This window comes from Eulemur rufifrons, chromosome 2, assembly GCF_041146395.1.
Source record: "Eulemur rufifrons isolate Redbay chromosome 2, OSU_ERuf_1, whole genome shotgun sequence".
NCBI lineage: Eukaryota > Metazoa > Chordata > Mammalia > Primates > Lemuridae > Eulemur > Eulemur rufifrons.
Window position 1 is genome coordinate 99,603,292 of NC_090984.1, and position 23,150 is coordinate 99,626,441.

At 49.1% G+C, this 23,150-nt stretch overlaps 1 protein-coding gene across 1 annotated transcript in view; it reads right to left on the reverse strand.

The window, feature by feature from the left end:
- DPF3 (double PHD fingers 3) overlaps positions 1-23,150 on the reverse strand; it is a 185,436-nt gene that overhangs the window by 22,095 nt on the left and 140,191 nt on the right. Inside the window, 1 exon segment of the mRNA XM_069465092.1 lies at positions 16,951-17,029. Within this exon segment, the coding sequence (XP_069321193.1) occupies positions 16,951-17,029 (79 nt within the window).

Genomic DNA, 23,150 nt, shown 5'->3' on the forward strand with positions numbered 1-23,150 from the left:
AGTAGTTCCTCTCCTTCTTGTTTTAGAATTTTATTACAGAAGAATTTTATCAACTGCCCTTTCTATATCTACTAATATACAACTCTCCTTTAGTTTGTTGATATGGTGAATTATGCTGATTTCTTAATATTTCCTATTATCGAATCATTCTTGCATTCCTAGAATGTACTATTTGGTCAGAGTATACTATTTATTTGCTATACTGCTGCATTCTATTTGCTAATACTATATTTTGCATCTGTACTCAGATTTGAGATAGATCTAAAATTTTCAGACTATCTTTTATCAGGTTTCAATTTTACGGTTGTGTCAACTTCCAAAAATGAACTGAAGAGTTTTACTGCATGAAATTGGACAAGATATATCTCCCTGTGCCTTTTCTTTCATCTGAAAATGAAAATAATAATACTTACCTTGAAGGATGGGTAAAGAGATTATAAATAGCATTTGTAAAGCAACTCACTCCGTACCTAGCACGTAATAGATGCTAAATTAATAGGAAATGAGGGACGAGGGTCATCAGCTCTGGTTGGCATGTCTTAGGTACTGGACTCTCCTCAAAGAAGGACTTTGACCCTTGCCTCATACTATGGAATCTGGCAATTGGTTGGATTCACTTGATAAGGTAGATAAGAGTCTGAAATTCAAGTTGGTGACCTAGTGACTAAATTCAAGGCCTACAACTGGCTGCTTACATTCATATGCAATTTCTCTCTCTCTCTCTCTCTCTCTCTCTCTCTCATTGCAAAAAAGATAAAATGGCTCCATGCATCTCAGTTCCATTGACTCAGGAAGCAAGACCCAAAGAGGCCCCTGAAGTACACATTGGGCCTGCTTGTGGCTTTTTCTATTTAAACTTTTCAATGATCTGAGGTTAATAAGCAGCAAATTATGGGGTCATTGGATATAAATCTATTTAGTCACCAAGCATACCGTGGGTGAGTAACAAGCGTTGATTAAAAGTAATGACAGTATCACCAGTACTTACAGCCTCAGCTGCCTCTGCAGATCTCCCAGAATAAACTCCACAACATCTCACTTGTGCCATTTTGTCATGTCAATCACTACTGCTTTCCTTAATCACAGAATTTCAGGATCTTAATGGTCATTTGCTCTAATCATCCACAGAATTGTTTTATTCCCACTAATACTCTAGAAGCCTGTTCTGGGATAACTCCACTGATGGGGAACACACTACTGATCACAGCAGGCATTTCTCCTTTGGACTCCCTGAATTATGGCTGTATCTGCACTGGAGGACCTGTCTTAAGGCCAGTTTCATATCTATTTCATCTTGATGTCAACAACTCTACCTTGTTACGTGTACTACACCTTCAAAACATATTTGTTGAGTGGCTGATGAATGAACACAGGACTCTTTGTGGGAAGGCCAGGAGATGGGAGAGGAGGTACTTGTAGAACCTGACCCATCTATCCCATTAATCTCAGACTAATTGTTCTTGCAAAAGCTCCCTCTATCTCCTTCTGCAACACAGTAGAGAATAATAATTTTTAGAGCAAATCTTTTTGCTAGAACAGAGATTCTCAAAAGAGTAGTCCCTGGACCACAACCATCAACATTACCTGGGAACTTGTCAGAGATGCAAATTCCCAGGCTCCACCCCAGACCTGCTGGGTCAGAAATCATAGTGGTTTGAGAACCATTATGCTATAAGATTGAATATATTTAGGCTTGACTCCACCCACCTGTGTCCACCTGCCCTTCTGGCTGGATGGACATGCGGGCAAGGGCAGTGGAGGCGACCCTGAGACCTGTGCTTGGTTATTAGAAGAATCAGAACCACATAGTACATAAAGGTCCTAGAAGCCAGACTTCTTTTAGAAGAGCCCTCTGGAGGGAGCTTCATTTTTAACTGACTGCTTGTAACCTGTCACTCTTCATCACCAGGTCTTCAATTCAAGAAACACCTAGGAAATACCTGACATGTGCCCCACTCTGTGGCACTAGAAGGACAAAGATAAACAAGCCCCAGACCCCTTCGTCAAGGATTCATGGTCTCGTAGAGGAGATGTACATATATACAGGCGAGCAGGAGGTGGGGTAGATGCAGCAGCGTGAGCATGTGCGGGGCAAAGAGGGCCCCAAGGAGGGGCTGGCAAACTGGGGGGGGGACGACTTCCCAGAGAAGGAGCCCCTGAGATGAACGGGACTTGAGCAGGCAGACAACATTCCAAGCACCAAAGCCCACTAGCCAGCACTCTGCAAACTTGAACTTCAAGGAATCTAATAAAGCTGGAGGGAAGGAAGGGTTGGGGTGGGGGGGCTCTAATAGCAGAGAAAGCTGGGCAGGGCTTTCTCCTGACACTGGGGGAGCCAGGGGAGGGTCTTATCCAGGTTACATGCTAGAAATGCTGCCTAAGATTGTAGGGCAGAAGATGGACTCGAAAGTGGCAAGGGGCCATGACTGTCTACAGGTGAAACAATGAAGACTTAGGCATGGAGAGGAACAATGGGGTGGGAGAGGCATTAAACAGAGAGAATGTGGTGGAAGGGGTGTGGGTGAGAAAGCAAGGAGGAACCTAGAAAGACTAACTAACATGGCCTTCCTGGACACGCCTCACCAGCCCACCAACCTCTCCAGCCTCTTGAGACACCACTTCCTGCCTCCTGCTCCGCCCTTTGGCCTTTGCATTTATTAAACATTTTTCTTCCCACCACCTTTGCACAAGCTCTTCCCTCTCTGCCTAGAATGCCTCCCATCCCCAGTTTGCCTGACTAAGCCCTAATCATCCTTCAGATCTCAGTTCAAATGTCCTTCTCCAGGGAAGTCTTTCCAATCAAACTTAGGACACCAAGTTTTTACCTTCCCAGGACTAATTATGTGTCAACACAGACAGTCCCCAATTTCCAATGGCTTGACTTATGATTCTTGCACTTTATGATAGTGAGAAAGTGATATGCCTTCAGTAGAAACCATACTTTGAGTACCCATACTACTATTCTGATTTTCACTTTCTGTACAGTATTCAATAAATTATATGACTATTCAACAACTTATTATAAAATAGATTTGCGTTAGATGACTCTGCCCAACTGTAGGCTAATGTAAGTGTTCTGAGCACATTTACGGTCAGGTAGGCTAAGGTAAGGTATTTGGTAGATTAGGTGTATTAAATGCTTTTTTGACTTGTAATATCTCCACTTACGATGGGTTTACAGATGCAGCCCCATAGTAAGTTGAGGAGCATCTATATGCGTCTCTCCCCTGGCAACAAGCATGGCAGGCTCTGTGTGTTCGCAGATGTTGCAACCCCAATGACCAGCGGCAGGTGCTCAACATCAGCTAAGGGAAGCAATGAAGATGCCCAGGTGTCTGACTTGGGCAACTGGGTAGAAGGATGCAGGAGAAAAACCAGATTTAAAGAAGGAAGAGAATGATTTCAGTTTGAGGTTGGCTTTGTATACCTGGAGCTTGAGAAAGAGAGGTGGATTTTGGAGTTGGCAGGGTGGCAGTAGATGCTATAAGTATGGAGAGAAGAGCCAAGAGAGATTGTGCAGAGAGAAAAGAGAGGTGTGGACATAGGACAGAACTCAGAAAACACCAGTATCCTAAGAAACTGGTGGAGAAAGAGAAACAGATTTTTTTTTTAATTTGTTAAGAAAGACACAGAGTGAGCAACAGAAGCTGAGGGAGTGGGGTTTCAAGATGACAATGACAACGATACCACCAGTCACGGCTCCTGCTAACAGCTGTGGAGTGTCTGCAATGGGCCAGGCCTGTTCCAAGTGCCTCAAGTGAATTTACTCACAGTGACTCGCATCCCCACTGTAAAGAGAGATGAGCTGACTCCGCACAGAAGCAGAGCCACGGCAATGTCAGGTGCCTAGGAAGGTTCAAGAGGGGTGGGGATGAGAAGAGATTACTGAATTTGGCAATTGGGAGGTCACCTTAGTGAGAGGAGAATCCGCAACCTCATGGAGGACAGGACTGCAGCGAGCTGGGATGCTCTAGAAGGGAGGAAGTGGTGACAGGGCTGACACATGAGTCCTCCCAGCATGGCTGTGAGGAGGGACCAGGGGGGCTGGAGGCGAGTACAAGGCCAGGGGAGGCCGGGGTGGAGCCTGTGTTTTACCACGGTGGCTCCTCCACCGGGGTCACAGGCTAAAAGGAAGGCAGCAGGGGGGAGGGGATTTGAGAGGCAGGGTTAGAAGGGATTGGAGTTAATGAAGCAACAAGCTGACCCCAAAATGAAGCTTCTGACCTCAAGTCCTAGTCCTTCAAATGACTTCATCTTAGGGGCAAGAGACACAATCAAGACTTCCAAGATTTATTTTGGTTGGCTTGCATCAGGATCAGACTGCAATGTTTCAATGGAAAGAAATGCCTTCAAAATCCTTCTATGACTGGCTTGGAAAAGCCAGCACTGTTTCACCTTCTGTATTTAAGCACGTCTTCCTGTCACTGCAAACGCTATGGGCCAGGTTTGTGGGCACGTGGCCTGCGCACCCAGACAGGGTCCATGTTCAAAAGGGGAGCCCCCCACACCTTCCCATGCTTGGTTTAATGCTCTACTGTTGCCATCTTGAAATTCCTGATATAACCCTCACTTTCATTTTGTACCAGGTCCTACAAATCACGTAGCCAGTCCTGGAGACCTGGTGGGGCTGGGAGTGGAGATCTGGGACTCAGGTACTCCAAACAGCTGGCCTGATCGCGGGAGAGCTGCCAGGGCAAATTCAGGTCCCAATCAGCCCTGAGTCCAGAGTACAATTCCCTCCTGAGATAACCTTGAAAGTCTAGCCAGAGCAGTTAGCCAATCAGTAGTCGTCATTTCACTGCCATCGACTGCTCTGGCCGTGCTTCTGGGTCAGCCCTGCCCACAGAGAGGCAGGCTCTGCAGTGGGTAAGCGGGTGGGCTCCATCTGATCTGCCTGGGTTCAAGTCCCAGCTCTGCTGACGGCCAGCTGTGTGATCTTGGGCAAGTTGCTAAACCTCTTTGTGACTCAGTGTCCTCTCTGGACAACAAGGATGGTGGGGACAGCACACCTACTCACAGTGGTGAGAGCCGCATGAGAGAATGCACTTCAAACAATCCCAGCTCACAGGACGGCTCAGCCAAGAGAACAGACTCTAAGGGGGGGGAATGTAGTCATTTTTCCTCTGAAGTCTTAGGTGGTGGAATAGCAAGGAAAAGAGAGTGAGGAAAGAAACATTTTGAAAATAAAGTATTGGAACCATCTGCTATCCTTTTACCCTGTCGGCAATCTCACTTTGGAAATGTCTGTCGTGCGGAATCAGACTGAGCCCCATGACTGCTGAAGCATGCAGAGAGGGCCCTGCTCCATCCTCCCACTCCTGTCCCCTTCCCCGGGGCAAGCTCCTTTGCATCAGCACCTCGGCAGCCACCACCCTGGGGACCAGTCAGCTCTGCCTGTGCACAACCTAAGGTCCTTCTTTTCACCTTGGCAAGCATGCACCTGGATTTTGTGTTCCTGGCACGGTGTGCGTGGAGAGCGACGGCTGTGACAATAAGGGAGGTCCGGCTTGCCTTCTCTCTCTCCTTCCCCCTGGGGCGGATCCATCTGTCAAGCTGCAGAAATAGTGTTTGCCCACTTCCCAATCCAGAACTGGATTCTCCCTGCAGGGCCTCCTGTCTGCGGTTACGAATGCCTTCAGTGTCACCCCAAAATATTTACAGCATGCCCCTGCCTCCCTTTCAATCCTACCCTGCCCGTTCCTTGTCTGGACAGGGGTGGGGGAGGAGGGGGACGAGGGGGAGGAGGGGGAAGGGGGGCAGTTTGTGTGAACAAAGCCAGCTGCAGCAGACAGCAGAATCCTTCCTGCCTGGGAGAAGCGGCCGCCTTCCCCACTGATAACTTAATGACTCTGGCACATTTTCATCAGCCCAACTTGGAGCACGCAGTGGGCATCTGAGCCAGTGGTTTCCGAGAGACGGAAAGCAATTACGGGATGAGCGTCCAGGAGACAAAGCCTGGGCCCTGGAGTCACCAGCCGCATCTCATTCCCAGCTCTGCCCCGTGGCACTTACACACAGCCCTGAGGACACCACTCCCTTGTCTCTGCAGATGACTTCCTCATCCACAACCCAGGCCCCGCGGTGCCTGTCACCTGCCCACGCCTCCAAAGCATCATACCTGCAGACCATCACCAGGCGCACGTTCCTACGCAGACTCTCAACAGCTCATGAGGTGAGGGGCCCCATTTTACAGATAAGGAAACTGAGTCTGAGGGAGTTTAAGCAACTACCTCCATGGCAGAGCCAGGATGTGAACCCAGGTCTGTCTGTGTTAAAAGCACAGGACTGAAAGATGCACTGGTCAGTCTCTGTTTGTCACTGCCCCCTCCCAACCCACCCCTAGGACCCGGGGCTAACCTCCCCGGCCTGCCTCACTCACACTCCCTTGCTCTCTGCTTCCGGCGGAGTGTAGCCAGAAGGAGGCACTGGCAGGAGAATGGGGTGAGAAGACAGAGAAGTTGGAGACCTGTGCCCTGCACTGCTTGGGCCCTGTGCTGGTAGAGGGGCTACCCCTACCCCAGGCCCCAGCCCTCGCCTGCTCTGGGAACCATGTGTCCCTCCCCTGCTCCTTGGGGTTGGAGCTGGGAGGGCTTCCCACTCTCCCTTGTCGGTACCATTACCCTGCCCACACCTCCATAATCATTCTGTCATCAAACTCCCTTGCATTCAGCTCTTCTGAGCAGAATCCTGTGTCCTGCCAGGGCCCAGGCAGATTGACAGGAGAATCACAGCCTGCCAGGCTGGTCTGTAGAAGTTCGGAGCCCCCCACACCTTCCCAACAGCCCTCCATCTTCTCTCTGGGGGATGGAGGCATGCCCATGACCAGTCCCCCCGAGTGGGGAGAAGCCCGGTGTGAGAAAAGCCCCATGTGACTCTCAGATACAAACTTGCATTGGGACAAAACCTAGAAGACACTTCAAAACGCCATCAGCTCAGACTTGCGCACTCAGGGTGAGGCTGTTAATCAGTAAGATAATTTTAACTGTCCAGGCTTTTCTCAGGAGCCGATTTTGGCTCCACAAAACTCAAAGTGATAAAAGTCGTGGCTTCAAGATTCATCCAGGTGCTGCAATATTCAGGCCCACCCCTGTTTAAGTGACAAGAAGCCCCTCTTGGGCAAGTCCAGGCCTCCCATACGCAGGTGGGCTTCCCCTCCCCAGGGGCTCACCCTTGAAGCTCAGAGGCCAGCAGAGCACGTGGCCTCCCAGAGACCTGAGGCCTGGCCCTGAGTCTGATACTAACCTGCCATGCACCTTGGACAAATCTCAGAACTTTCTGGGCCTTGATTTTTTTAATCTGTAAAATATGGAGGTTGGATCAGATGGTCTCTAAATCTCATCCATTCTAGCACCTTCACAGCTCTCTTTTCTCTGGGCCTTCGAAAGCCTGTGCACCTCCTGAAGCTATTATTCCCTCAACTGCAACCGAAAACTGATGCAGCCTCCTGGCCAGGGGCCGCCCAAGGGCTGGCTGAACCCGCCTCCCACCCCGGCTGGCAAGGTCCGCCAATGCCCTCCTGGGCCTTCATATCTTCTTTCAGGCCACCCCTGATGCTTATTTTAAACTGAATTCTTCTGGATAGCAACACGGGAAGCTGGAGTAGGGATGGAGCATAACATCCTGATATTTTACAGCCGCATTCCTCGGGGCCTGGCACCGACCCAGGATCTATCAAACTCCAGTGACCCACAAGTCCTGTGTATTTATCAAGGGAGAGTGTTCTGCTTATTTTAGGAATTCACTACATGTAAATGTGACTCCTGGTTAAAGACAGGAAGAACGGAGATAAGCAACGAGACCCTCATTTCAAAACACTGTATAATCTGATTCTGGAACCCCAGCAGAGAAACACAGAAACCCCCAGAACCAAAGCATTCACTGTGTTAGCAGGACTATTTCCTGCCCTGCTGAGGGGCAGGGTGACAGAATGCTGGCATACTCCAGAATCAGCCTTCCTGGGTCAGCTCGTTTGCTTTGTGACCTTGGGCAGTTAATCTCTGTAAGACTCAGTTTCCTTGTCTATAAAGTGGGGATAATAGTTTGTACCTCGCAGGGGTGTGATGAGAACTGAATGAGTTCATCCTTGTAATGTGCTTCTCACAGTGCCTGGCACACAGCACATGCTCAAAAAACATTAGCTATTTTTAATAACTCATTTCACTTTATCAGACTGCTTCCCTGGACTCTGACAACTCCAGCAGCTAGTGCATCAGAACACAACTGGGACTCAGCTTAGGTGTTAAATAAGTACCGTTTCTTGATTTGGTATTAGGAAAATAAATATTTATTGAGAACATCTGTGAACCAAGCAGTGAGCTAATTGTTTTTGCAAGTTGTCTCATTTAACCCTCTTGGAACCCCTCTAAGGTTAATAGGAAATAACCCAGCAAAGACTCAGATCCCGGGCTTCCAACCCTCGGCCCTTGTAGGGCCTTATTCTCGGGAGTCCTACATTAGCATGTCTTTAGTTACCTTAAAGAATAAAATGGAATTTTTTTTTACTCTTACAATAAAAATAATGTAAATATAATTGTCAACATTTCTGGGGAAGGTAAACAGAGAAAGGTCAAAAGTCAGACCCAATTATCAGAAGGTGTGGCAGCCCCCAAACATTTGGGAATCTTGCCAGCGTCCCCTCTCAGGATCTCCATGTGCCTCCCATGCCTGGGTGACATCTGACATCACTGCTGCCTCAGATGCAGAGCAGGCTTTATTGGTGGGTCCCAACCCATCACGTGTGACTCACCACTGCTCACCAAGGTGGGCCTTCTTCCAGCCTACAACATCAGTGTAAGTTCCTCAATTCCTTTAGGGAAACAGATCTCCATTAGCATCTGTTAGACATTTCTGCCTGGGTTTCCCACCATTTCCGCAAACTCATATGTCAGCTTCTTCACTTCCCCCAAATTACTTCCCCCTTTAAAATATTCCAGTTAAAGCTTCCCCTCGTGTCTTAACTACCGAGGTGGGAGATGTCAAGAGTCACCGCTGTCCCCTCCCTCACTCCTCTCTCCTGCTCCTACAGCCCATCTATCTTCTGTCAGGTTCTGTGGGCTTTTCTTCCACAAAGCCCTGTCCATTTCATTCCTGCTGTCACTACCATCCAGACTTCATGCCTTCTCCTAGCTGACCAGAAAAGGCTCTTCTCAACCATCAGGCTTTGAGCTCTTCTCTGAACGCCCCGACCCTGCAGAGTCACCTTCCTAGAAATGTCTCTGGAATTGTCAGGATTCACCATTGACTACACAACTCAGCCTGGCGTTCCCAGAAATCCACCACGCCCTCAATCTTCCTACCCAGACACTCTGCTGGGGCCGTGCTGATCTATATATACTGACTGGTAAGTACGTCTCACACTCCCCTCTCCAGCTATTCATCAACAGTTTGGAAGCCCCGCTGTGCCGGGACTGGGATGCAACCGGGACTGGGATGCAACTGACTGTGACATGGCCCCGCCTTCAGAAGGCTCACGGTCCAGCTTGAGGGAACAGACAAATAGACAAACGGTTATCACACAATGTGAGAGGTAGCCCAGGTGGAGGTATGCACAAGGCACCAGAAGGTTCCAGAAAGGGGTAAGTGTGTGTTGGGGCTGCTAGGGGAGGGAAGGAGAGAGAGAGGGAGATCAATGACTAGGATCAAATCCTGGCTCTGCCTCTTATTCACTGTGTGGCCTCAGGAAAGTGAATTAACCCCTCGTCTCTCCAGTTGCCTTATCTGTAGGATGGAGACCACTGAAGCATCTATCTCATGGCACGTTTGCGAGGGTTGAAGAGTTAATACAGATGAAGCCCACCGAACATTCCAGTCCCATAATATAAGTCGACAAACTTTAGCTTTACTATTATTACCTCTTCCCCCAGCCCCACCCCAGCCCCACACAGAGAGCAGCATCAGTTCAATCCACACTCACTGAGGGCCTTTTTGGCACCCTGGGGACAGCCTCCGCTGGTGTGACCACTGCCCCCCTCTGTTCCTGCAATGTTCACTGTCACCTCAATTAAATACCACCTGGCACTGTGGTATCTCCTTGTGTGATATCAGCCTTCTCGCACTGAAGAAAGAGGAAATAAGGAAAGGTAAAGCCGAGGGGCAGCCTCATGGAGCACGTGCCAGGTGCAAACCTTTTCACGTACACCATCACAGTTAGCTTTCCCAACCACGCCCCATGCCCTGCAGAAATGGAGACTCCCAGCGGCAAAATGACTGTCCCCACATCCCAGGTAACAAGCAGCAGATCCGCTCCGGAGTCAGTGAGTGTCCCCCTTCACCTGCTCTCTCCCACCTGGCTGGCCCCGAGCAGGCTGCCTGCTTTCCTACACCTAAGAGAAACCAAACGTGTGGACCCTCTGACCTCACCATTCCGCTGCTAGGAATTGATAAAAGCATTGTGCTAAGATATAGCTGCAGTATTGTTTTTTAATAGTGAACAGATTATAAGATGTCCAACCATTTAATAGGTAGAACATTGATTGAGCAAATTGGGACATGTTCATAAACTGTGGCATGTCCATGTAATGGAACACTATGCAGCCCTGCAAATGAGTCATAAAAATGTATTTATTGAGACAAAAAGTTGTTCCTCCTGTATTGTTGAGTGTGTGGGCGGCTGGGTTAAAATGGTATGTATCATTTATTGGTCAGGTGTGTATGTGCACATGTGTGTGTGTGTGTCAGGGGAGGAGAGAAAGAAAGAAAGAGAATGAATTCTAGAATAGTACACAGCAAAACAAAATGTAGGTTATCTCTGAAGGGTGAGATTATGGGTCATTTTTATTTTTCCTTTTTTACATAACTGAGTTCATATAAATTCTGATTTTTTTCTGTAATGAGCAAATACTATTTCCGTAGAAAAAGTTATTTTTAAAAATAGTAAAAAGAACCTCTACGGATGTGAATAGTTACCCTCTATGGGTCATCCACAACCTTAATGGGCATTATTTGTCACAAGGTTTGCACCAAGTAGCAGCTGGCTGAGAACGAGGACCCACGTCCAGAGGGCGTGGGTCACCGCGCAGGAAAGGCGAGCCTAGGTTAGCTAGTCAGTGGGCAAGACGCCAGCCCTGGAGGGAAGGGGACAGGCTGCAGGAGCAAAGGAGGCAGAGACAGGAGGGTCTGAGGGCAGCAAAGAGAAACTTCAGCCTCTCCCCAGCCCTGCCTCCAGCCAGCCCTGCTTGGACACTCTGCAACCTGTGCCCATGACTCAGTGGCACTTAAATATTTAAACAGACCCAGCTTTGCCGCAACAAACACACTCAATCTCCAGGGATTAATCCCATGCCACAGGCCCCGCTCCACAAATCAAGTTTCTAGGACGCCGAGCCTTTCCCACCCTCCCCCACCCCACCCCATCCAAGGACCCACCAGACAACTGAGTGATGAGCCCGCTTCCCTCCAGCGATGAGGCCCGCCAGCCTGAAGGCCGTGTTATTGGCTTTCCCACTGCAGCTCGAAGGTAAAAAGCACACGAGTCGCCACGTGGGCCTTAATGCCCTCAAAAAAATTTTTTTTTAGTAAGACTGCAATAGTCATCTGATTCTCCTTGCTGCACTCAGGTATGGGTGAAACCAGAGTAATCTGAAGGAGGGTGACGTCAAGCAGATTTCCTGGGCCTGCCTCAGGTTCAACTGTACCTGCCCCATGGGGGATCCATAGCCCCTCTTGGCCTGTGGCATAGTTTCTGTGGTATCCCCTAAGCCAGTCCTCCCTTTGTGTCCTTGAGACGTCTTGTCTCAAGGTAAAGAGCCTCATTGTTAAGCTGCTGTCTGGGAAGAACGGAGCCCACAGTGTGGGGGAGGGGTGCTGATCGGGGCAGTCCCAAGACCCAAGAGAGGAGCCACCCCTTGCTGACAAATGAGGACACTGGTGCCATAGACGCTGAGAGGTAGAACCAGGACTAGACCTCTGGACTCTTTGCCTTTAGCCTGATATCCTTCTCCCTGTAGTAGGCCACCAGCACGGAGCACGACATTTCAGAGCAGGGGGAGACCCCAGACCCCAATCTGACGCGGGCCCCACTGGGCTGGTTAGCCCTCCCCTAGGTTTCCAGAAGGGAGGCAACGCCATGAAGTGGTGAGGTTTTCAGTCACAGGCCACACAACCAAAAATACATGTCTGTGAGGAGGAGGTGGCACACGAACATTCCAGAGGCTGAGGTGAGAGGCCGCACTCCTGACACGGAACACCCGGCGGAGGAGACTCAGAGGTGAGTCATGCTAGTAGGAGGGCTCCAGTCACGGCTATTTGCCTTTTGTCACTAATCACCCTTGGGCCCTAGTGGAGGTGTGGGGGGGTGATTTTAATAGGTTTCCATTTAAAAGGCTCAAAATCACACAATTCATTCCATTCCACTTCAGTTATAATTACTACCTGACACCAGCTTGCCACCCTGACACTTAGAAGTCCGTCAACAGTGGACAGGGCTCCACCTCATAAATAAGGTGCCACTAATTAACTTTTAAAACACTTTTTTCCTCAGCTCTCAGTAGAACCAAACTCCAGGATAGGAAGGGCATATTTAACCAATTTGTGCAAGAGATGTCCTAGGGTGTGTCAGTTCTGAGCTTTGGTATTGACCAGCTGTGTGACCTTGGACAAGTTCCTTCACCTCTCTGAGCCTTTTAGTTTCTTCACAGTAACGTGAGGTCAACTTGTCCCTGCCTCTCAAGATTAGCATGGGGATCTACGAGACCATCTACATAAAATGCTTAGCATCACGCTCTGCACACGGTAGCATCCACTAGCAGGAATTATTACCATGATTTAGAAAAAACTGGAAAGGAAAAAAAAATCTTCCCAAGTCACTCCCCTTGTGCCCTGCAAAAGGACAGAGGTTTGCTCTGCCCCTCCCTAAATGGCTAATGCTTAGAGACAAAATGTTCTCCCTGAATATCACCCCCTTCTCACCAACTTCTTTTCTATGATGTTCCTCGAACAAAGAAAATGGAAAAATGGGTCTCTCTTCAGGAGTCTGCCCCAATGACGGGAACAGAAAAACTCAGGATTGGGAGTAGTTAGGAAGAAAAATGGCAAACTCTTTAAATGACTTTTAAAACATTCTAGTAGCCAAACCCAAGGATTCCTTTCACATGTCCAACCCCAGTTATCATCCTGCCTATAAAATGGGGCTAATGATACTATTAGGCTTTAAAGCTAGTAAGTAAATTAAAATCAAGTGCTGCATTGCTGAGTTTTATACTGGACCGCTGAGTTTTATATCAAGGCTAAAAGAACTGGAAACGAAAGATTCTAAAGAGACCAACTAAAACAGTGATGCAAGCCAGTGGCAAGCTGCCTGGAGAATTCCTGGAGACTCAAGAACTTCCAGATGCGAAAAGCAGGGAATAATAAAAGGGCTGGGCAGTCAGAGTCCGGAAGCCTTCACGTTTGGATACATAGACCAGTCATTCTCGAAAGTCAGTACACGTTAGAATCCCCTTTTGAGCTCTCAAAAAATGCAGGCTCCTGGACCTGCCCTTCCTGTGATTCAGATACAGGACATCTGGTGTGGAGCCCAGGAATCTGCATTTTAATTAGTAGGTATTTCTGTGCAGATGGTCCAGGTCTACCATTTGACAAATACTGACAGCCTTTCCCACAAAGTCCTGTTCTGTTGCTTCGTTTGTGCGCAATGAACACATTTCCTTAGGCAAGAGACTGAAAGGGAAGAAACAGTACTTTAATCCTTAAGCTTGGTAAACTTTCAAGATAATTAATAGAGATTAGTTACTTGCTGGAAAATGAAGTATTCATACACATACACACCATGGACTGGGTAAAAAATAAATTACATTCAGATGATTTAATACTTCTCGGAGATAAAATTAATTCAATGGTTGAGTGAAAGGCAATAGGCAAACTATCCAAACTATCTATCACCTGAAGTTAGCAGCCAAGGTAATATTTCAAGCACCCATTTTGAAAGGGAAGCTTGGACCAAGAGCGCAACGGACAGCCATATTTAGAAACTCATGCCAGGAAGAGTTAAACACAACCATGTCTGAAAACTGCTCTTACCACTCCACATAAACCCAGAAAGAGGTGTTGGGGTCCACGGTGACCTAATATATTCATAAATAACTTGAAAGATAGAGGGAGAATTATGCAAATCAAACCACAGATGATACAAAAATGGCAGGGATTGCAAATCTGTGGAGAGTGAAATTTAACTACTGGGCAATGTCTTTAAATTTGCCTTTATTGAATCTTGTATATTGAAGTCACATATTATTGGATGTGTTTATTCAGACTCAATAGGGCCAAATGCAGAGTGATTTATGGAAGAAGGAATAATCAAAGGCTTGAGCAGAAGCACATGCACCTGGAGAGGCAGACACCAGGCAGGACAGGCTGTGACTGGAGGTTGTTGAGATGGTGCACAGCACAATGGGATAGCCAAAGGCCTCTACCCTCTGCAGATATGGGTTGTGCTAAGAGCTGATGCGTGAAATAAACAACAAAATTTGTCTGTTGCTCTTTGAGCCACTTGGTCTTGATGCTACTTCCAATGGCAGTGCTGTGCTTAAATGTAGACCTGGGGAATTCAGAGCAGGGTGCCACAGAGATTATGGGGAGGGGCCCTAGGTCAACTAAGAATACAAGGGACATTAGGAGAATGTGCCTCTTTGTTGGAGAAAGATGCACAAAAGACAAGAGGACCTGTAGGAGAGAAAATTTTCAGCTCCTATTAAGGAAAAACAATCGTTCAAAGCACAGCTGGCATCATGGAAGAAAGGGCAGCTTATGGTAACACCACCCCTGGGGACACTCAAGGAGGCAGCCAAACACCTCTCTACTTAGGATGCATTAGAGATTATTAAAAGCACTCCTTGCCCGGTTCAGGGGTGGGGGTGGGCCTCATGACCTCTCCAAAGGTCATTTCTATCCCAAAGGATCGCATGTCTGAAGGGCACCAGATAAAAATAAAGTCTATTAATCACTGAGCTGCCACACAATTTCCTAAGAGAGCCAGAAGAGAGAAGCGTAATCCACAGTGGCCCTCGCTCCACCAAGGAGCACATGCACGAGAAGAGCCCAGACAGCAGCTGCAGAGACTTCCAGAAAGCTGACAGTAGCCTGCGATTACCAGGTAAACAGAAGGAGGAGGAGACCCTGCGGGGAGGACAACAGAAAGCAGCAAAGGGCACTGAGAGCTCCTAACAAAGCCACAGGGTTTGGAGGAGAGGGGGTGATGCCAGCGCTTTGTGCAGAAAAAGAAGAGCCAGGCAAGAGAGGGACGTGCACAAAGGGGACTGCATGGAGACAGTCCATAGGAGGCCGAAGTCCGAGACAAAGGTGGGAAGAGAGGAAGTGGGGGTGGGGGGGGCGAGGTCAAAGAAAAGGGCACACGGGTGTGTCTGGGAACATATGGGATTGCTATTGGCTAGGGGTCCAATGAAAGCTGTAGAGATAGAGCAAAAAGTCATCCCACTCTCTACGGTAGCAGAACATCGCATGATGAAAATAAAGCTTTTAAAAAGAGGAAGAGAGTGGCAACGCTCCAGCTCCAAAGCAACTGTTGGCATTCTTGACAGATGGGCTGCCCCAGCCAGACACAGCTGGAAAGCCTGCTCCGTGGGGGTCTGAGGACCCTTCCCAGCCCAAGCCCGGAACCAGTGTCCCAACGGCTAGCACGCTTGGGCTGTTATGCCTCAGAACGAGACTGCGCCCCAACCAGGAAGCAAGACCCAGGCCAGAGCAGGCTCCTCCTGGTGTTGCCAGGAGGCATCGGACCCCACGCCCTGCTCCCTCCTCAGCCTGGCCCGGACCTGCTTTGCGGTAGAGATGTTACCTGCAGGAGTCATCTCAGGAATGGCATCTGCACGGTGTACTAAGCAGCCAAATGGGGGTCATGGAGTTTGAGTTCTTCTAGCAAAATGTTCTCCAACCAGCTGTCACCCCACCAGGCACAGAATAACTTTTTGAAATCAAAAGAGGCCAGTGAAGGAGGAAAAAGGCACCACCCCACCGTGTTCCCTGTGCCCCCTTCTCCCCTGGCTCTCTGTCTGCCTTCGCAGAGACTACAGACCCTGCCAAGGTGGGTGGGGCACCCCTAGAGACACCATGCCAGGGTCCTGCCTCAGCTGGCTCACTGCGGTCCCTCACTGCAGCGCCTTCCCTCTGATGGCAGAGCTCTGCGTCCTCAGAGAGGAGAAGACGGGAAGGGGAGATGGTCAGGAGTGTGGTTTTGAGGGCTGCCCTGCCGTGGAACGAGCAGATGGCACCCAACGCAGCAAGAGGACAAAGCGGGCAGAAACCTTAATTCTACCACCCAGCGCTCTGGCAAGTGAGAAGGACAAAATCTGTCCGGAGCAGACCACATCCTCCTCAAGCAGCCAAGGCTCCTTGCTGCTCCTGTCCCTCGGGCCTCCCTAGCTCTGTCTGCAGACCCTACACCCAGGAGCCAGGCAGCCGCTTGTCCAAAAGATGTTTCTGAAGCAAGCAAGAAAGGCTGGAGATGGATCGAGGGCCATTTATTAAATAAGTCATCGCATAGGAAGATTCATAACTTGCCCTACCTAGGACAGGAGAGAGAGAGAAAAAGGAAATTAAAGGGAAACAAATGAAAAGCCACAAGAGCCAAGTACCTTTGTCGGAGGGTTTTGAGTTATGCTTTTGTTTGTAACTCTCTGAAATAGAGAAAGAAATAGAGAATGAATCTTAAAGGAGACAGAGGGAAAGAGAGGGAGCTGGAAGAGTGCACGCAGGAGGGCACTGCCGGAGCGAGGAGCGCAGCGCCAGGGCGGGAGGCCCCGCCTGGCTTCTCCCACGCAGAAACACCAGGAGGAAGTGGGGGCTGCCATGGCGGTGGCTGGCAGCAAGCTGGGGTGTGGCCCGAGAAGGGTAGGCAAGGCCGGTGCTGGACTGGCGAGCCGACAGCCAAGGAAGCCCAGGGAAGGGTGGGCCGGGGGCAGGGGCACAGGAAGGAGGGCAGGACCTGCCCATACTTACTGTCGCAGACGTAAGGCTTGTCATGGTCTTCCTGAGAGGCGGCGTCGTGCCTCCTCCGGCCCCCTGCAGAGCCACGAGCCTGGGGAGACAGGGGGTATGGGATGCTTGTTATTACAGCCATCGCTGCGGTGCCGGAGCACGCTCTGTGAGGCCCTGAGCGCCCCTCTGGATCTCCCCAGGCCGCCCATCACGACCTTTGTGCCCACAACAACCCCATTTTACAGGCAACGAAACTGAGGCCCAGAGAGGTTAGGTAACTCACCCCAAATCACTCAGCTACTCCCCTATGCATCTCAGTAAGGCTTCACAACCCCAAGAAGGAGTTACTACTGTGCTCCCCCTCTTACAGATCAGGGAACTGAGGCAACAGAGAGAGGTTAAGTAGCTTGGCCAAGGTCATTCAGCTACTAAGGGCAGAGCCAGGACCTGAACTCAGGACAGTCTGCCTGGAAAGCCCACAACTGCCAAATTCCCACACACTGTTACAGCCACCAGGACCTCTGCTCCAGCTCCTCAGCCTTCTACCTTCACGGACACAGCGGAAGATGCCGCCCTGCTCCGCACGGCCGACCAGCTCATGGGTGTACTGGGGCAAGTCCTGACGGGGCGAGAGGTGTAACTGCAGTCATCACCCCAGGTTCCTGTACCCACATTTCCCACCCCCCGAGTGTCCCAAGCACCAGCCAGGCCTGGTGTCTGGGCCCAAGGCACGAGCCCAGGCTCAGGAGAGTCCCTGGCTCCTGACCCCAGGCCTGGCCTACTGGGTGGGGGCGGCCATCAGCTCAGGCCTCCTGTTCTTGGTCTACCTGGGGCCCCCAGCCAGTGACAAAGGCCTTGGCCCTCGTGGTCTCCTGACACCACCATTCTGTGTGCATCTCCCAGAAAGGGTCAGTGTGACCTGGGGTGGGGGTGGAGGGAGCTCTGCCTTCGAGAATCAAAGAGACTATCCAGAAAGGATGCTGGCAGCCCCACAGCCCCAGGACAGTGGCTACAAGAACACAGCAAGGTTTATTTTTAAACCTTTGTAAGTCCCACACTGGTCACGTGTGTAGCACCCTTGCCTCCTCCAGGTCATTCTTTGGTAATGAGTACAGTGAACTCCCGGCCAGGGAAAGGGCCTGCGGAGGTCTTTGGGGACAGAGAGAAGAGGGCGGCAGATGAGGACTAAGACAGGACAGCAGCCTGGGACGCAGGGGAAATGGGGCGGTCCCGGGGGCTTGGTCTGGCCTGGAAGAGCAGTCCTGGGGACCTCACGGTGGAAAGGTCAGGGCTACCTCCACACACGCTCACGCACACACTCACACAAGTGCACACACTCACTGGGGACCTGACGGTGGGAAGGCCTGTATCCAGGCCTGCGACACTCACACACTCACAAAACACAAAAACACGTACTTCACAATCAACACCACCTGCCAAGCTGCCACCTCTGCCACCTCCTCAGCTTGTCTCTCTCCAAAACAAATTCCTCCTCCCTCCCTCCCTCCCTCTCACCCACCGTCTCCCTCCCACCCCACCCCTGCCCACGCTGACAGCCAGCAGCCCTCCTCCCCTCGCCCTCATTACTCAGAGTTGACCCCAAGAGGGATCTGTTGGCAGTCACCCCAGGCGCTGACAGGCCTCCTGCCTGCCCACGCTGCCGAGGGTGGTCACCCTCAGCTGCCCTCCCCCCGACACCCCTCGAGGAAGCCAGGGACAGCTTGATGTGCCGCCCGCAGCCCTGTCACTGCTGCCTCTGAGCAGGTGAAAGCAAGTGAAGCAGAATGGCAAGGCAACAGCAGCCCCTGGGAAGGGGCTCTGTGAGGCTAAAAATACCTCCAGGGAGAAGGGGAGGAGCCGTGCGGGACTGGAAGTCACCAGCCCTGCTGGGGGAGATGCCAGCAGGAAGGCAAGGGCCCTGCTGAGAGCCAGGCTTTAATCCCACTCTGCAGAGCTGCCGCTGGGCGCCCACGTGCTTCCATACTCCTTGGGCCTCACTTTCTTCAACTGCAAAACAGGGATCATGGCTACAGGGCACTCGAGGGGACATGCCAGGGATTCTTCCCGAGGCAGCAGCACTCTTATGGTCTCCTAGAAGATCTCAGGCTTGGAAACTCAGAATCCTATTGTCCTACTCAAATGTCACCCCCTCAGAGCCCTCCCTGACCAACTGATGCCCACTCATACCCTCTCCCTCATCCTCTCTTCCCCTCCCCTGCTTCATGCTTCGTCATGGCACTTAGCACTTCCTGGCATTAGATGGTACAGGTGTTAGTTTACTTGTTGATTTTCTGTCTCCCCCACGTAAGGGTGGAGACCTTGTCTATTTGGGCCACCACTATTCTTGGAACCTGGCATAGAGTCAGCCACATATTATTAATATAAGAAGCACCAAATAAACATTTGGAAATAGATGAACCACCAGTCAGGCAGCATGTCAGTCATCTCTGGTTCTTCTCCTTCATTCTCTGTATCCAAATGCTATTGCTTCTTCCGTTCAAAGGCCATCCCAGGCTTTGTGTTTTTCCTTTGTGTTCCACACGCTAATCCAGGAGCTCACCAACTGACCCCTGAACTGCTCAAAGAACCCACCATGTGGGTTCTCCCTCCACATGGCCCCCCAGTCACTCCTGCATGATTGCCAGACCACTTAGACAAAAGGGATAAAGGACAGGAGCCCATGGTCATTCATTCATTCACTGCCACCTACAACCCACTTACACAGCCAATGGCAACCTAGTACCAATCCCATCAGGTTCACCCCAGGCTCAGGCTATGTCCATTTTTTGTTTTATCGATCCCTGTCATGGACCAGCCTGTCCTCTGCCCATCCATATTCAATCCATGCTTCACCCTCACTAACATCCCACTCCTCTAAGAATCCTCCTCTTGCCACACTGAGGAGTGAAAAGAGGATCAGCTTTAAACTCAGTTGGACATAAGTTTAAACACCAGCTATGCGCCTTGGACAAGTTACTTCTCTGAGCTTTAGTTTCCTCAACTGTAAAATGGGCAAAAAGACACCTATATAGCAGGGTTATTGAGAGGGTTAGCGCTAAGAAGATTTGAAACTGCAGGGGACAGCACTAAGTCCGCAGGAAGTGCCCAATAATTTCCCCTTCTTGCTATGTTGGTCTCTCTCTCCTCTGAACTCCTGTTGCATTGGGTTAGTGCACAGTCAGAAGTCTGCTGTTTTCTAATTGTACCGTAGGTGTTAGCATCTTCTCCCCAATTTGATTCTAAGGTCCTTGAGGGCAAAGATGGCATTTTACACTTTATTAGGAACCCCTAACACTTAGCACACAGCATGCAAAGCTCTATATAAGCTCAGTTAATTCCTACAATAACCCTATGAGTTAAACCAAGTAGTGTTATTATTCCTATTTGGCATTTGGTGAACCAGGTTCTGACCTGTCCACAGTCACAGGACCAGCAGAAGGATCAGGATCTAGGTGTCCAGCCTCTGTTATGGAAAACTTTGAAGCTAACTAGCGAAAAGAAATCAACCCCCCACACACACCGCCCCCAGAACTGCCCACCACAGTCCACTCCGCCCCACCCCACCTCCTATACGCACCCTGCTGGGACATGGCAGCCATGAGTGTACCACATGCCCTGCCTCGCTGGCCTCATTTGATTGGCTGGCTCAGGAGTAGTCACCTGACCCAAACTAGGCCAATCAGATTCTACCTCCAAGGGGCTTGGAATTAGAAAACAGTGACTGTAGTTAGTATAGGCCACTTGAACTGCAGGCCCATGAATTCAGGAGCTATGGGGCTGCATGCACAGAGAAGCAGGAAAATCTGTCTTTAGATTGAAGAATGAAGGAGGGATAAGTAGAGGCCAGAAGCTGCCTGGGTTCCTTACTCCTTCTCAGCCCTAAATCCCTGCCACTTTCCTACCCTTCCTGTGGTTTGGATCTTCAAGGATTGTTCAAATGTGGGGCAATGGTCCAGCAGCTTTTCAAATATTTTCCAGCTTTGCTTAAGCTAAAAGACCATTTGTTCTCCAAAAGTGACCCAGCCATCCTTGAGGATCCCTGGGAGCCTTCCAGAGGGTTTGCAGTGTCTAAACTATTTGCACAATAGCACTAACACAAGATTGCCTTTTTCACTCTCATTCTCTCACAAGTGTACGATGGTGTTTTCCAGCAGCTACATGACATGTGATGATGCTATTACTGTGTGTGTGCTTGTGTATTCTCAGGTTTAAATTTTTTTCTATTTTTATTTCTAATATGGTAAATATCATTAGTGACATGAATATCACTGCTTATAATCAAAACAATAGCTTTTGGGAGTTCTCAGTAATTCTTAAGAGTGTAAAGAATTCCTGAGACTAAAAAAATTGAGAACCACTGCTCTTCGCTCTTCCTATTTAAAGTGTGGTCCTCAGACCAGTAGCCCCAGAATCACCAGAGCTTATTAACAAGACAGGGGATCTGTCCCCACCGCCAGACCTGCTGCATCAGAATTTGCACTTTAACAAGATCCGTGGGTGCTTCAGGTACATATTAAATTTGAGAAGCACTAGACTACACTACAGTGCAGCAGTAATTGTTTACTGATTGATTAATTGATAATACTTACACAAATGACCCACAAGAATTTCATGGATTTTAAAAAGTTTTTATTTCTTGGGCTAAAGTCATCATAGACACAATTATTAGTTGTTGGGTTTGAATTTCCCTTACCCCTCAGGAAATAACCCATTATCAAAACTACAAAAGTTGTTCTCTTTGCTTTGCACCCTCCTAATAAAATATCTAGCCTTTATTAAGCACTCAAAACTTACCAATGAAGAAACGGAAGCCCAAAGTACTTATACAATTTGGCCAAAGTCATAGGTGGAGGCAGAGCCTATTCTTATAATCAATACCTTGCCCCTGGCCTCCTGAGTGAGCACACAAAGCACCTGGGTCTTGTCAAAGTGCAGACTCTAATTCCAATTAGTCTAGGGTGGGTCTGGGCCCCTGCATTCCTAACAAGTTCCCAGGTAATGCTAATGCTGCAGTCCAGAGACCACTCTCGGAGGTGCCAGGCCTCAGACTGCCTCTTAGTTCTGACAACAAAAATGGAAGTAGTTGTGCCCAGTGCCAGCAGCAGCTGGAATATGCCACTTCAAAGGGTGGGCAAGACAGCTTAATTGAAGCTGTGGGAGAGGCAGCTTCACACACTTATTCCAGCACAAAGAGATTCATCCACACCCTCTGGGTCCTTCCATGGCTCCCATCATGGGTAACATGTCCACAATGTCACTGTACAACACAGAGCCACATTCAGCTGCTGCTTGGCCAGCATCAGGTGGGCCCAGAGCTAGTCTAGGCCCCATCTAGCCCCCTCACCATGTTCAAGCCTTCTTCCAGCTCCCATAAAGCTGACATACAGCTTTTCTTTCTTTTTTCCGTTATTCAATAAGCTAATCATTGGCTACATGCTGAGTACTGGGCCAGGCATAACCTGATGGAATAAGCACAGATCTGTGTTCAAACCCTGGCCTCTTCATTACTAGGTTGAGTGACCTTGAACAAGTTACTTAACCACTCAGAGTAATAATGCCACTGTAAGGGAATGAAAAAGAAGTTCTGTCCAATAGAAATACAATAGGAGTCACACTTGTCATTTTAAATTTTCCAGCAGCCACATTTTTTAAAAAGAGACAAGTGTAATTCATTTTGGTAATATATTTTATTTAACCTAGTATATCCAAAATATTATCATGTTAAAATTTAATCAATATAAAAATGAGATGTTGTACATTCCTTTTTTCATACTATATCTTCAAAATCTCGTGTGTATTTTACATTTACAGCACATTTCAATTCGGACTAGCCACATTTCAAGTGCTCAGTGGCCACATATGGCCAAGTGGCTGCCATAACAATGGACAATATAGAACTAGAGAAGGTAGTAGAAAGTACCTGGCACAAAGTCATCATTCTCTATGGGGTAGCTCTTACTGGAAAGAGCCCATCACACACCTGGTCTATAGCAAGTAAACAGTACGTATAAATGACTGTGGCTGCCACTGCCAATGTTCTCACAGAGAAGACACCCAATTGATTTTCACTGACCACAGGCTCAATCTTCTAGATTTAGGTTGGGAGTGGAGAAGGTGTGAAAAGGACTGTTTTCTACACTAGTAAGTTTGTTGGGTTGAGGGAAGGTATGGAAGAAGATTTGGAGGTATACAGCTCCTGGAATTCACAAAAGGCCCAGAAA